Below are 15,577 nucleotides of genomic sequence, written 5' to 3' on the forward strand. Positions count from 1 at the left end.
GATATCCTTTGTGTATTTTGCTCAGTTTTAAACATAGATCCTTCATTTTAATGGTGTCGAGCTTTAATATTTCTGTCTGAGCTTACCTTGTACGAGCTTTCAAGAGCGCCTTTCAGTTGAAACTTGTTTTTGTAACAGGAGAGGAGAAAATGTAGCGACCAGACCGGAGTTCGAACCTGGGACCTCCGAACACTAGCCGAATGCTCTACCAATTGAGCTACCTGATTACCGATGTTCCAGTCCCGCTCCATTTTAAAAGGGATCTCAAGGCTGTATCCTCATCTGCCTGTGAGGCCCCTGCCCATTACACCAGATATCCTGTTAAAGTTGCACGCGGGGCTAGGTTTAAACATTCCACGAGACGCCACCTTTTGGTGTCTGCATTCTTTTTGATTACATGAACTATAATTAGTACCTCATAAATACACCTGTATCTCACGAGAAAAAAGTACTCATGCGTGAAGACGTTTTAGTTCTCCACACCCATCTCTCGGTCTCCGTTAAGTGGTCTAAATCTATCCAGTGAGGTGCGAGGCATGGTTTTTCTTCCCCTCCAGCCATCCCTCTCATCCCTCTATCCAGTGTCTCAGCTTCCAAACGCATGTGTACCTTAGTACCAGCGACCCCTTCCGATCCATTTTTTTTAAAATTAAAAATTGAAAACGTCTTCAAAGACACGTCCCCTGGATTATCGCGATGTCCAGGAGACTTGCGTCAGTTTATAGGTAAGATATCACTTGCGGCCCTGGTCTTTCCTCTCATTCACCTCTCTCGTGTTCCTAGTGTGCATATTCAACTTCAGAGTGACCAGAGGTCAGATGCTTTTGAAATACTCCATTGGGGATAAATTGTTGGTCACAAAACGCACAGGGGACCGCATAGCAATCAATTTTAGTTGTTCCTGTCTGTTTGGCCGGTGGGTTAGGGTGGGAAAGATTGTTTATTATGATAGATTAGGTGTTGTAGGGTATGGAGGGGAGGGAAGGTCCTGGACAGATTGGCTTAGAACGAATACTGACGACGACCATCTGTCAGAAAGTGTCCGTCCGTCGTCCAGAGTTATCGCAATAGCTAAACAATGCGCATATAGACGTCACTATGAAAAATATGATTGAAAGATATCACTTTTATAGAATGAATAATTTTTGATATTTCACTGGTAAAAATGTAATAAATTGCATTGCTTATCTTGTATGCTATAAAGCCGCTTGAACAAACTGACAGATTTGTGCTGATTGTGTACATTTCAATTGTTTTATTACTTTCGGCCGTACGGCCTATCAGTCACAAAAACATTGTACATTAAATACATAAATTACAGTATGGCGTATGGTTTGGTTTGTTTTTGTTTAATGTCCTATTAACAGCCAGGGTCATTTAAGGACGTGCCAGGTTTTGGAGGTGGGGGAAAGCCAGAGTACTTGGAGAAAAACCACCGACCTACGGTAAGTACCTGGCAACTGACCCACGTAGGTTTCGAACTCGCAACCCATAGGTGGAGGGCTAGTGTTAACGTGTCGGGACACCTTAACCACTCGGCCACCACAGCCCCGCAGTATGGCGTATACAACAGGACATAACATATAGAGAATGAGACATCATAACATCAATGATTGGTTTAGTAATTATTTCTTAATTTAGTAGCTTCATGTATATATTTTCCTAGAGAACACGGTTCCTTTACATTTTCTACTCTGAATAGCTGAAATAATTAAAAACAGATGGGTTATTCCAGTAATAACGTTTGATGTACTTTTCCTTTAAATTTCTATAACTATTACATTCAAGAATAAAATGATATTCATCTTCAATTTGTTGTCTGGTATTACACATATTACAAAATCGTCTTAATCTTGGAGTATTATTATATCTACCAGCTTCAATGGCTAGTCAATGTGCATTTAGACGTATCTTAGTAAGACAAATTCTAAATCTTTTAGGAATATATTTGGTAAGATAAAAAGGTAATGTTACAATGTCCACAAGATGTTTATATAATTATATGACATTTTGAGGATGACTCTAATAAATGGTGTAGGTGTTTCTAAGCTTGGTCAAAAATTCTCTGCTTTTTACATTGTAACTGGCAAAATATTGTCGATATAGCTTGCATACATTTGCTGGGTTTTTTCACACATATCCAAAACCAGCCGAAAAAAAGTTCATTTTTAACAAAAGCTACCCAATTGAAACAATTTCTTTTATTACAATTTCTTAAAAATCCATATGTACGACTTATAATACAATTTCGTGAAGTAATTAACTTAAACCAGTACTTAATTACCCTTAGTTTCCTGTAATATTGTAGTAAGAAAACGACCTAGTTCACGATATACCATCGCATTTGAGGTTGTTGTTTTTTACATTAAGTATTCTTTTGCAAAAATGTGTGTGGACCTTTTCAACGCCAATTGCCTTTGACGATCCCCATATCTCGCAACTATAGCTTAAGATACTTCCAACATATGTAACGAAAAGGTGAAGCATAGTTTCAATATTTAATTTCATATGATTACATTTTGTAAAAAGTGCAAACATTGCTTTCCGACCCTGATTTGATAGATGTATTTGAATACTGTTGAATTTATTATTAAATTTCAGACTTACTCCTAAATACGTGAATTCATTTACACAAGCAAGATCACTACCTTGGTATTTCCATTTCTTTCGGAAAACAACGACTTAAGGTTTTTTTTCAATATTTACAGTCAGTTTCCATTGGTTTTAATACCTTTCTAAATTATCGAGTAGATCTTGCAAACCCTTGACACTCTCCGAAAATAGCACCATATCGTCAGCGTAAAGCATGAGAAATAAACTAAGGTCTTGAAAATCGTGTTGTGAATAACAATGCGATATAAAGAAAGATTTAAAATCATTAACGTACAAAGAAAAAAGTATCGGGGAGAGAATTTCCCCTTGGAAGAGGCCGATCTCATTATCGAAGAAATCAGAGATACGACCTTGAAGACTTGCACATGATTTTACGTGTCCATATAAAGATTTGATCTAATTCAAAAGTTTTCTTCGTACATTTAAGCATTGAATGGCTTTCAGTTGGCATTCATAGTCAATATGAATGCCAACTGGACAGAGGCAAATTCCATGAAGCGCGCTAGCGCTTCATGTTGAATTTGCCTCTGTCCAGTTGGAATTCATATTGACTATGAATGCCAACTGAAAGCCGTTCAATTCTTATATTTACCATCTGCGATTCTTTATTTGTCATGCGATTTTTGTTTTGAAATTTTCAAATTCAAATTTCCCGCGCTTACCAGTAGCAGAGATCACTTCCTGTTGGCAGTTCATAGGCTGGTGAACTCGCAACTGAATTGGTAGGGTTATATAGTGGCAGTGCCATACAATGGTAAATATATTGTGTTGAATTAACAAAGGCCAAACATTATATCTGACACTTTTGATATCGTATCTGGGCAAGGACAGGTATTTCAGTCAACTGAAGACAAACTAAGATGGGTCGGGTAGCACAGCGATAACACATGCGTCTTTCACCTAGGCGGCCGGGGTTCGATTCCCCGATACGGTATGATGTCCCTTGTCCGACCACATTGGTGTTTTCCGGGAACTCCCACAGCTGTTTGAGCCCTCGTGCGCTGGGCCATACAGGTCAACAAGGTTAATTAATAAGGTTGAACAGATATCAGTATTCACCTGTTGGACAATTTTAATCTATTGGTATGATGAAAATCAAAATAATTTATTTGATAAGGAAACCGATGTGGACGGCATGTATATAGTCTGGCCACCATGCAGCACATAAGATTTTGTCAAGAATCACTCGGCTAAATTATAAAACTAGGTAGCTTATCTCCACCAAGTTTGAAACTAAGAACCTGGCATGTCCTAGAGACCAACATCATAAAGGACAATTTTTTTTAATTATTTTAATATTCTATAGATAAGGGGCCAGTCTATATGCGGAGAGCTGATGAGACGGTGACCTTTGACCTATTAATGTATACGGCTTTACCTAGAGACATGTACAGATAATTGGCCTTGACCAGGAATTATGAGTTGTCGTTTTATTATATTTTTTTTCATATTTTTTTTATAAAGGTGGTAACAAGGCGCCGTTTTTATGGGGCGCCGTTTTACTATTTATTCCCATTTGGTGATATCACCTATTCGAATTGGTGATATCACCTATTCGAATTGGTGATATCACCTATTCGTTTCATTAAGTGATATCACCTATTCGAATGAGTGATATCACCTATTCGAATAGGTGATATCACTTATGAAATTTTAAAAGTGATATCACCTATTCGAATTGGTGATATCACCTATTTGAATTGGTGATATCACCTATTCGTTTCATTAGGTGATATCACCTATTCGAATGAGTGATATCACTTATGAAACGAATAGGTGATATCACTTATCCGAATAGGTGATATCACTCATTCGAATAGGTGATATCACCAAATGGGAATAAATAGTAAAACGGCGCCCCATACGTTTTAACCTCGTAATTTATTCCGAGTTTTATTTTTTTATATCAAGAAATGATTGTTTTTATATTAAAACTCAAATTCTTGATATCAAAAATTATTTCTTCATATTAAAAAAAACATAAGAATAGTTCTTGAAGCCAAAAATCGAATCCATGATAATTACATTCGAAAAATCAGAGACATATATGTGGAAAAATACAGTAGGCCTAATATTAAGCTTGTGAAAAGGCGACTCATAAGCATAAAGGAGTATATAGATAAAGCACCGTATACGATATGCCGGTCAATTTAGGCATATTGTCATGGCGCTGCCAAAGGTGTGTCGTAAAAAAAATATCTTTTGAATTTTTAAGTTAACATGGTTGAATATTCTATTTAAATCTAACTCGCTATGGATGTGATATCAACATGTTTTGGCAGGTTCATTCAACCTTTCGCGGTTCGTCAATGGTCGGTAATTTTAACCAATCACAGGCCAGACAATTCGTGCACTCCGGTAGTTGTAAACATCATGGCGGTGCAAACAAAAATATGACAGCGGGAAATGTAATTTATTTTGATTGATGCACTTGAAAAGTTTCGGGAATACCAAAACGGTAAAGTATGAATACTATGAGTAACGATAGCAATTCCTGTACATTTATCTTGGTTTGAGTTTTATGCATAAACGAGTTTGATTATCCGTATTCGAATGTTTTCCAGTTTCAACACGTTCTTTTCAACGTAACACACCGTAACCATTTATTGCAGCTTGTTTTCAACAAGTCAAGTGACTGACTGACATTATATTTTGATAATAATTGACCATGCCCCCCTTCACTATTAAAACATTATGGATCAGTGATTTTAGGGACAATCATTCTGAGTCCTGGACTCGTGGTATTGCAAACTGGGACTCATTCAAAATTTGAACCAAACTTTAGAAACAGGGTATAATTATGTTATATATATAAGGTTAGGCTTAGGTACCTGCGCAGATCCTAAAAAAATACTGATGAATACAAGTTGTATCAATCTGTACCCCAAAATAAAAAATGTATGATTTTGTTCCCCTATATAAACAAATTGTATGAATTCATATATGCCTACAGTATATAATAACACAAATTGATTTAGCAAGAGTCTAATCATAAGGTAGTCTACCTTTGTCACTTGACACCTATGCATATGTGTGTAACATTATTAATATATGCATGAATCACACATTTCAACAATAAAATCATTATTATTTCATTTATAGGTTAACTGATAAGTATATAATGATAAAAAATACAATATTTTCTTTTCATGCAATATAAAATTCCCAATTTAGTATCAAAACAAAAATATCAAAACTTGAAAAGTGAGCCCATGTCTACAATATTTGTATTGTGGGTTATCTCTCCGTGATAACAAGATGAGCCTTATATATATGAAAGTCAGCTTTCAACTGACATTGATAAAAAAAAGTACTAAAGTAGTGATATGTAAAAGATCAACAAGTGTGACCAATATGTGACACAGTGACCTAATTTTGTCATGTCAAACTGAGTGATATTGATGGACATGCAGTCCGTCCCTATCCTGTATAATGACTTGAAATCATGCGTACACAGTTTTAGGCCCCCCGTAAATCTGCAAATGATCATTGCAGGTTTGCAATTGATACTGTCAACACTTGGGATTTTTTTTACAACAAACTTAATTTAAGCTACAATTGAAATATGGTTAGACAGTTAATTATGATTATGGGTCATTGAAATTGACATTTTATTTTTAGTACTGTAGATCTAGACTTACCATTATCTCTAGAATATCAAAATTGTAAACAAAATGAGGCTTTATAATCTTATTCTCGGGTATATATCCGATTCAGGTCTAAAGCTAAGGGGAGGTAATCAAATATTAACATGTATAAGGGGCAGGTGGTCAGTCTATCCCCACTGATCATGAATGAAATTTCTTAAGTGTTTGTGTGCACTTTAAGGTACTGTTGGTATCTTATTCAAATACAATTATAATGTTGATCAACCTTTTAGGAGTTCACTAAGCATGGAATCTGAGAAGGGCCACTCCCAAGAAACTCGCCAAGGGGAGACATTGCCAACAACACCCACTGTAAGTAATCAGCATTTATATATAATGTACATCTGGAAATTTATGCGAGGGGGAAATTTACGCTAATTACACAGATCCTTTTTGATAGTGAAAATCCCCCCCCCCCCCCCCCCCCCCCCATGTGTTATTTTGATATTGGTTTGAGTAGACTTGAACTACAAATGAAGGTTGGTCATTGGCAAAAAATACCCCCGCGCATATTGTTTACATATCGAAATTGCAAAGTTAACCACCCGCGAAAATAAGCATGTTTATATAATACAGTACAGTGACTTTGATATCCAAGTTGTAGCTCTTATGGATTAATTGATCATGAATCCAATTTTAATATGTGTAAATCAACACATTATTTTCTTACTCAATCTTGGATTTAGTTTAATTTAGGCAAAAACAATCAGTAATACTAGTTTCAGTAAGACTTGTCTGACATTTTTATCAATCTGTTTGCAGAAAGGTGATGACAATTACTTCGGTGGCGATGGGCAGAACTGGAAAATGTTTACAACTCCTATGCAGGAGGAGAAATACCGCATAGAGAATAATCAGTTACGGTCCCAAATCAAACAGCTTCAACTGGACGTCCATGCTGAACAGGGTTAGTCTTCTTACTAAAAATAGATTCATCATGACCATTGATAATTAACATGATAATCAGCATATATAGTTAATGAAAAAGTAACTTGATTTTTGTCAGAAAATATTTTAGAATTAATATTACTCTTAAAGATAAGATCATTATTTGATGTACCATTATGACATTGTGTGACTAGTGTGTTGGGTGTTTTTTATGGCGGCTAATTGCTGTCGTTACGGCAGCTATCGTCATTGCTCTCTGATTTAAATATAATGTATACTTCATTTTAATTAAATTAAAAGTAGGCAAAGAAGTATGATAGCACATATTCAAGAAGACATATATTTGAGGTGTTACACACATGTAAATGCTATTATTAAGACAATGATTTGCTTTGAATTTGGAAGTTTCTGGACTGTTATATTATTTCAGGAAATGTATTTTTTTCACAAACCTGTGTTTCATATTTTAGAAACAGTCGGACAGGTGAGACGCCGTTTAAATGCAGTAGAAAAGGAACGTTTACAGGCGGCAAGCAAGAACAATGTTGAGGTATTTATAAACTTGTTTGTATATAGAAATTTAATATCAGACTAATTATTCTAAATTTCAATCAAAAGACCGCTTACTATTTTTGTGTTGCTTTTTAATGAGTTTAGAAGGTCACTGTTATTTTGATCCTCACAATAATTGAGTCAGCTCAATCTCATCAAGTCTTGTCTCACTGGGTTCTTTGTGATTGCAGATTGCTGACTTGGAAAGCCAACTGGCTAAGTACCGCGCCCAAGTTGAGAAGGGTGAAGCCATGAGGCAAAACTTGGAATATGAATTGACAAAGATGCGTCGTGAGGTCACTCAACAAAAGCATTCAACTCTTGAAAAGGAAGCTACTAATAAAGATGTTAGAGGGCAGTTTGAAAGTAAGGATGATTAAAAAAAAAAAATGACTTCAAACAAAATATGGAAATGTTAAACATTGCATACGGTCTTTGTAACAGTTCGACTGTCAAATGTGGAGTATTGCGTCTCTACACGGTTACTATGTATTTGTATAATAACACATTTTGTGGTAAGAGGTGTTGGGTAATCTTTTGATGCCTCAAATGTGTTAGACTATTTTTTTAGTTGTAAGCCCTGATATTTTCCCTGACAATGTTTAAAATTTTCAAAATTGTATAACGTAACTTCCAGGGAAGATCGCTCACCTGGAAGAGACACTGAAAAAGACGGAAGATGAGAGGAACAGACTTCGGGATGAGGTTGAGTCTGTAGAGAACAAACTACAGCGTCAGAAGGAGGAGAATGTAAGTTAATATAAATACACTTTGTAGCCAACCACCTCTAGAAATACTGCCGTTCATAGCCCTCACACTATCAGCTATCATGTAGCCAACCACCTCTAGAAATACTGCTGTTAATAGCCCTCACACTGTCAGCTATCATGTAGCCAACCACCTCTAGAAATACTGCCGTTCATAGCCCTCACACTATCAGCTATCATGTAGCCAACCACCTCTAGAAATACTGCTGTTCATAGCCCTCACACTATCAGCTATCATGTTTTAGTTGATTAGCCCACCACCATCAGGTAGTGGATTTTTCATACCGTTCTTGTTCGTCTTTTTACCATCCATCTGTTTTTTCGCAGCTAACTAAAAAAGAAAAAAAAAAATGGTTGTTATTTTCTTAATACAGTAAAATAACAAATACCCGAACTACTGAGGAGATATGTAATAATACATGTACTTGGTGGTGTAGTTTTTCCAGTTTTTAGCTCACCGGTTATGAGTAACCGAGAGCTAATACTGTTGTCCCGGCGTCGGCGTCCCACCCCAAAACTTGAAAGTTTTTGGGGTAAGTTTTTGGAAAGCTTTTAAGTCCATAAGTATACATCTCATGCCCTTTTAAATTGGTTTATACATTCATTAGAGGTCTAGGAGTGATGTTATGGCAAAATCATGCAGAAAAAAATTGTGATTTTTTCGCATTTTACCATTTTGTGGACTTAACTTTTTTGGCACCAAAACCCACTTTAAAGTTTTTGGAGTAAGTTTTTGGAAAGCTTGTAAGTCCAAAAGTATATACCTATCACCCTTCTAATTTGGTTTATACATTTATTAGAGATCCAGGAGTGATGCTGTGGCAAATCATGCAGAAAAAAAATTGGCATTTTGGCATGTTACCATTTAGTGGACTTACTTTTTTTGACACAAAAACTCACTTTACAGATTTTGGGGGTTAGTTTTGAAAAGCTTGGAAGTCCACATCCTTCTTAATGGTTTATACATCCATTAGAGGTCTAGGAGCGATATTATGTGACATACAATTTCAAAATGACATGCTTATACATACATAAAAAATGAATGCATAGTGTGATTGCTGCCGCCGGTGAGCTTTCGCAATCATTGATTGCACTTGTTATGATTTTGTAACAACAGGAAAGCTTATAAAGTGAGGGACATGGAAGTTGTATGGACATGTGTCATTCAAATATGCAGTGTTTTGTTGTATTTAGAAGTTTCCTTACAGGACAAGATATCTTAGATATTTACTATAGCCTAAACATGGTTGGTATCTCTATAGAAACATGTTGGGGTAATTATTAGGTCAAATATGGAATGTTCTGTAAATATAACGAAGCTGACATAACATACAAAATCACTTTTCGTAGATATTGATATATTTTTATTTTCAATCATGATGATTTCAGATTCATTCAATAATTAAGATTTTATAATAAAACCAATGTCTTGGTGTTCATACAGGACCATGAAATGGCCAAGAGTGGAACAGAACAGGAAATACTTCGGGCAGAAAGGGACAAGTTGGACGCGATTGTCTTACAACAAGAGGGGTATGTATTTGGTTTTCATTCTGATTCACCAGATTTTATACATTAAACTAAACTTAATATCTGACATTTGAAGTGCTCCTCTGAGGCCAACTCGATTTGCACTCTTCTCGGAAGAGAAGCTTTCTAAGAAGATCACGTTCTGTTATATGTAAATCGAGTAAACCGGAAGAACATAACCCAAATCAAACAAGTTTTAAGTTTTCTCAACACTGTGACACAAACATGTGCATGTATGTGCCATAAATCCTTCTCTAGTGAAACTCATCACTCGCACACTTAAACATGGTCGCCGCTGTCTTGGAAGATAAATCTTCCAGCTTCGAGACGGAAGAGGTAGAAGATCTTCCAGAAGCATAAGAGCTACAAATCGAGTGACTGGAAGATATATTCTAGAAGGAGAAGAGTGCAAATCGAGTTACCTTCTGGTATTTTCCTATTTTGACATTGAAATGTGATTTTTTATTAGATATAAGCTTGGTTAAGTGTCACCATTTCTACTTGTTATGTAGCCATTGTTCTAGGGAGAATTTCACCTTTTGTTCCTATTGTTAGTCAGTTATAACTATTATCTTACTTGAATAAAGGAGGAGGTCAAAGTCAGACTAAATCCTCTTTACTTTACAAACAAAATTAATAACAGTAATAACAGACTTCTCCTCAATGATTGATGGACATTGTATTTTGTATTTCAGTGGCCTGTCTGATATGCAAGAAAAAACTCAAGAACTGGAAAGTAAGAAAACATTTATATATTTTTAAGTTATTCAGTGAAGTAGTCAAGATTGTGGTCGTTATTCAGTAAATTTGATAGGTTTATTTATTAGTGGTGTTCCGATTAATCGAGTTCGTCGAGTATCACTTGTTTGAGACGTTTGATCAATTAATCGAGTAAGAAATCTGTAATCGAGTTTCGCCGGAAGTGCCCTACATCAGGTTTTATGAAAATATATTAGCCGGATTTCGGATAAACATACGCAAATTCAGCTTGACAATGTCTACAACACAGTCGCTTGCGGGAAATGGTTATGCTTGTATCATACAAAATCAAGCGTCGCAATAGCTGGTACAGTGTTGTAATACTAGGCGGAATGCAAACGTACCGATGACTAAGATTTCGTTTGTAAGAGCATAAACGACTAGCTATGGAAGCAACGTTAACGTATATGATCTTCCCGGTAAACGGGCAGGGTCTATTGTATGGAAACATTTTGGTTTTTAATGAAAACCAGAAGCAAAAGGTCTGTTAAGTACTGATACTTTAAATATGACAAAAACTATTTGTAAAATGTGCAGAAAGTCGTATTCCTTCAATGGTAAGTCACAGTTCTACGTTCGTTTTCAAAGTATATTAGATTTCGATAACGGATGGATTAAAGCATTTTACAGCCCATGCAAAAATTTCTAATTAGGTAAATACTCCAATGAACAATCCTTTTGTTGTTTTTTTTCTGTGTTGAATAAAATTATTAAAAAAAAACAATTTTGGTTCATTTTTATCTGTGTAATAAACAAATAAACACACAGGAAGATAGTATACATGTAGGTATAACAGTTTATTAGTTACTGAAATTGTTGTTGAAAGCATTTCACAAAATATTGAGACATGAATACAAAAAATACATTTGGAAATTAATCGATTTTAATCGATCATCGATTGGTTACACACAAGTGATGATCGATCACAAAAATGCAACCGATTCCCAACACTATTATTTATTAATGCTGTGTATTTTTAATATGAAACAGACGAACAAAGAAATCAGTTGGAGAATTTACGGAGAACTCTAACAGAAATGGAATATGCAAAGGAAAGAGAGGACCGCCTTAAAAAAGATCTAGAGGTATGGTTGGTGTTGACTGTCCCAATATCAATATATATGTGGATTTTCTCTCATGAACTATGTGACCTATGTTATGTTTATCTTCACACAAACAGTATACATCACAATGCGTACAAGTGTCGTTGAAACATTTAAAGACCGTCTGGTCTCCTTGTCAAGCTCTGACTTGACTGTGAGGGCGAAAAATCGTGTTTACCTGTAACGTCTACGTAACGAAATGGTAAATATAAATTATCGCTCAGCGATGGGACATTTCATCTATTGATATCGAGTGTATATATACACACTGTATCAAATAGGCTACTGATCTGGTCTAGACATATTCCCCTGTCCAGTTTGGGTCAGTAATGGGTCGTAAATGTGACGGTCACCTATGTATGTGACTTATTGTTCTAAAAATCTTTGCCTCAATGAACAACTGGTTTCTGGTAGAATATGTATCTTCTGCTTCATCGCCAACACCTAGTGTTTAAATCTGAGCCAACTCGAGGTCACATCTTTAAATTTTAGGACGTAATAGTGGTGAAAATTGAATATTTTTTGTTTTGTCTCTGTCAGACTGCACTCCAGCGACTTCGAACAATCGAGGAGAGCATTGAAGCCGAGAGAGCTGCACATCTGGAATCCAAGTTCAACTCTGAGATTGTACAGGTAATGTGTATTGGAACAGAAAAATTAAAAAAATGTTACAAGATAAAGTGCCATGTAAAGTAATATAATCAACATTTTACAAATGTTATCATTTGTCACAAGTTTCTGTATTTGTAGTTTAAAAAAAGGCTAGTTTGTTTTTGCCATTATTTCAATATGCAGGAAAACCATGTAAGTAAGTTATAATAACATTTTGATTCTTTAATATGAATTTGATTTTGACAGTTGAGGGTCCGAGATTTGGAGGTATTTGATTTTGACAGTTGAGGGTCCGAGATTTGGAGGTATTTGATTTTGACAGTTGAGGGTACGAGATTTGGAGGGAGCCATGGAGGAATATGTACTTACTATGTATTTGATTTTGACAGTTGAGGGTACGAGATTTGGAGGTATTTGATTTTGACAGTTGAGGGTACGAGATTTGGAGGTATTTGATTTTGACAGTTGAGGGTCCGAGATTTGGAGGGAGCCATGGAGGAATATGTACTTACTATGTATTTGATTTTGACAGTTGAGGGTACGAGATTTGGAGGGAGCCATGGAAGTAGAGAAGTCGGCTAACAATGAAGCTAACAAAGCCATCGACCGACTCAGTAAACAGATCAGAGAACTTGAGCACAGCTACGAAGAAGAGCGCAAGAACGGCAAGGATTTGGCCAACAAACTGGACAAGTTAGTGCCAACAATAATCTTATAAACTGTTCTGGGTAAACACTAATGAATTAGTAATAATCTTGTTAGACTAGACAGACACTTTATTTAAAATATTTTACTTCATTCAGATGGATAATGCATTTGTGTTAGAGTTCAATACATTCACAAAGGAAAGTTTATTTGTATTAAAGTTTACTAGAATTTCTGTTAAAATTTACTACATTCAGACAAATAGTGAACTTGTGTTAAAGTTTACTACATTCACAAAGATAGTGAACTTGTGTTAAAGTTTAAACATTCAGACAAATAGTGAACTAGTGTTAAAGTTAACTACATTCAGACAAATAGTGAACTTGTGTTAAAGTTTACTACATTTGGGCAGACAACAAGTACACTTGTAATTAACTTTTAACACAAGTCCACTAGCTATGTCTGTATGCAGTAAACTTTAACAAAATATTGAAAGTAAACATTTATATACAGTACATAACCAGTTAGTAAACTTCATCATCTGTTCATTCCTGTCTGAACCCGTCTGAATGTTTGATTCCAATATAGTCCTCACAAACAATTTGACTATAAAGACTACGTATCAAGTCTTTATCATCGCTGTAACTTTAGGGTGGAGCGTGAGTATAGCTCGGTCAAGAAACAGCTGACTGCTCAAGTTGAAGGCAAGAAAACAGTGATTGGGGATCTCTCCAAGGAGCTGGAACATCATCAGAAGAATTTCTCTGAGCTCAAGGACGAGTTGACAAAGGCGAAGAAACGACAGATTTACCTGGAGGAGACGTATGGAGGAAACATGAGAGAACTCGAACTGCTCCTCCATAACTTCTCAGTGGAGCCCACAAAAGGCAGTAAGTGACCCCCTAATGTTACCATGGTTACCATATAGATTTCTGTTTTAGTGTTAAAGCTCGGTAAAAATTTGTACAACCATATTTATTCGATATTAATCCCAGGGAGCTGGAACCTCTGGAGGGAGGTTTAATTTTCCTCGACTGTAAATATTACGTTTGCTATGTTGATTATTTTTGCAATAGTTTATGGTAGTTTATCTTTTGGCATTAGTCCATTATAATGTTAAGTTTTTATTTATTTTCTGTATTTTCTGTACAGAATCAAAAAAAGATTCCTCTAAACAACCTAACCCTTCTGCGGTCCTGGAATCCTTGAGGCAAACCTTGTCCGAGTACAAAAAGAGACTGGATACAACATCTGGGGAGGTGAGAAGATGCAGTCTGGTTCAGACTTGTATGGTCATGAGTGACCAGGGTTCAAAGTGGATATTTTTAGTCACCTGGCCTAGTAGTCTTTAAAAAAAAAAGGAAAAAACTTAATTCTTTAGATCAGTATATCATCTCTCTGTAATTTTTTTGATTGTGAACATCATTTTAGTATTAACTGCAACCTTTGAAGGATTATAACCGAATCGCAAATTTGAGTGGCCATGCAGGTGCCTTATAGGTCAATAACTGGTCGCCAATGGTGAATTTAAGGCGCCATGGCCACTAAAGTAGGCGCCTCTTCGAGCACTGTCAGGAACATTAGACGTGACATGTATTACTCATATTCCGAAATCTTCATTGTTAACTTTCAATTGCTCGGGAAAAACTAATGAAGGATACATCAAAATCATATATGAGTTATTTACTTAAATTTTTATTCATATTTAATTCATAAAAGTGTTAGAAATTGGAGACATGAGTATGAGGAATGTTTTATTGTGTGGGTAGAAAGAATTTCATTGAAACATAAACAAATTGTTTACAGCTTGGTCGGATGAAGAAGATGACGGACAGTCTGACCAGGGAGGTTGACCAACTCAAGGAAATGATTTGGGCCAAGGACAAGTCATTAGAGGTTAGTATCAGCTGGTCAGTTACAAGGACAAGTCATTAGAGGTAAGTATCAGCTGGTCAGTTATAAGGACAAGTCGTTAGAGGTTAGTATCTGGTGGTCAGCTACAAGGACAGGTCGTTAGAGGTTAGTATCTGGTGGTCAGTTATAAGGACAAGTCATTAGAGGTAAGTATCTGGTGGTCAGTTACAAGGACAAGTCGTTAGAGGTAAGTATCTGGTGGTCAGTTACAAGGACAAGTCATTAGAGGTAAGTATCTGGTGGTCAGCTACAAGGACAGGTCGTTAGAGGTTAGTATCTGGTGGTCAGTTACAAGGACAAGTCATTAGAGGTAAGTATCTGGTGGTCAGTTACAAGGACAAGTCATTAGAGGTAAGTATCCGGTGGTCAGTTACAAGGACAAGTCATAATTACAAGTAAGTATCCAAGTCCCAATTACTTTTTGAAATGCCCCACATTTTTCCATGTAAGGGGCCACCTGACCCACATTAGGAACACTGTATGTAATATTGATTTTTATTCTCTGTCTCTCAGAAGTCTTTACTTTCTAATCTTTAATATATGATGG

At 36.0% G+C, this 15,577-nt stretch overlaps 1 protein-coding gene across 3 annotated transcripts in view; it reads left to right on the forward strand.

Annotated features, from left to right (window-relative positions):
• Positions 1-4,970: 4,970 nt before the first annotated feature.
• The window catches only part of LOC117334346 (coiled-coil domain-containing protein 171-like), a 28,693-nt gene continuing 18,086 nt past the window's right edge, over positions 4,971-15,577 (forward strand). For all 3 annotated transcript variants that reach the window (XR_004534129.1, XM_033893905.1, XM_033893906.1), the window contains exons 1-14: positions 4,971-5,071; positions 6,494-6,572; positions 7,023-7,167; positions 7,619-7,698; positions 7,892-8,066; positions 8,338-8,450; positions 9,912-10,000; positions 10,693-10,733; positions 11,747-11,841; positions 12,400-12,492; positions 13,004-13,164; positions 13,768-14,006; positions 14,269-14,375; positions 14,923-15,012. Coding sequence is in view for 2 of the 3 variants with exons in the window: in XM_033893905.1 (XP_033749796.1) it covers positions 6,507-6,572; positions 7,023-7,167; positions 7,619-7,698; positions 7,892-8,066; positions 8,338-8,450; positions 9,912-10,000; positions 10,693-10,733; positions 11,747-11,841; positions 12,400-12,492; positions 13,004-13,164; positions 13,768-14,006; positions 14,269-14,375; positions 14,923-15,012 (1,494 nt within the window). In the remaining variant the exon portion in view is untranslated. The remainder of the gene's footprint in view (positions 5,072-6,493; positions 6,573-7,022; positions 7,168-7,618; positions 7,699-7,891; positions 8,067-8,337; positions 8,451-9,911; positions 10,001-10,692; positions 10,734-11,746; positions 11,842-12,399; positions 12,493-13,003; positions 13,165-13,767; positions 14,007-14,268; positions 14,376-14,922; positions 15,013-15,577) is intronic.

This window comes from Pecten maximus, chromosome 9 (assembly GCF_902652985.1).
Source record: "Pecten maximus chromosome 9, xPecMax1.1, whole genome shotgun sequence".
NCBI lineage: Eukaryota > Metazoa > Mollusca > Bivalvia > Pectinida > Pectinidae > Pecten > Pecten maximus.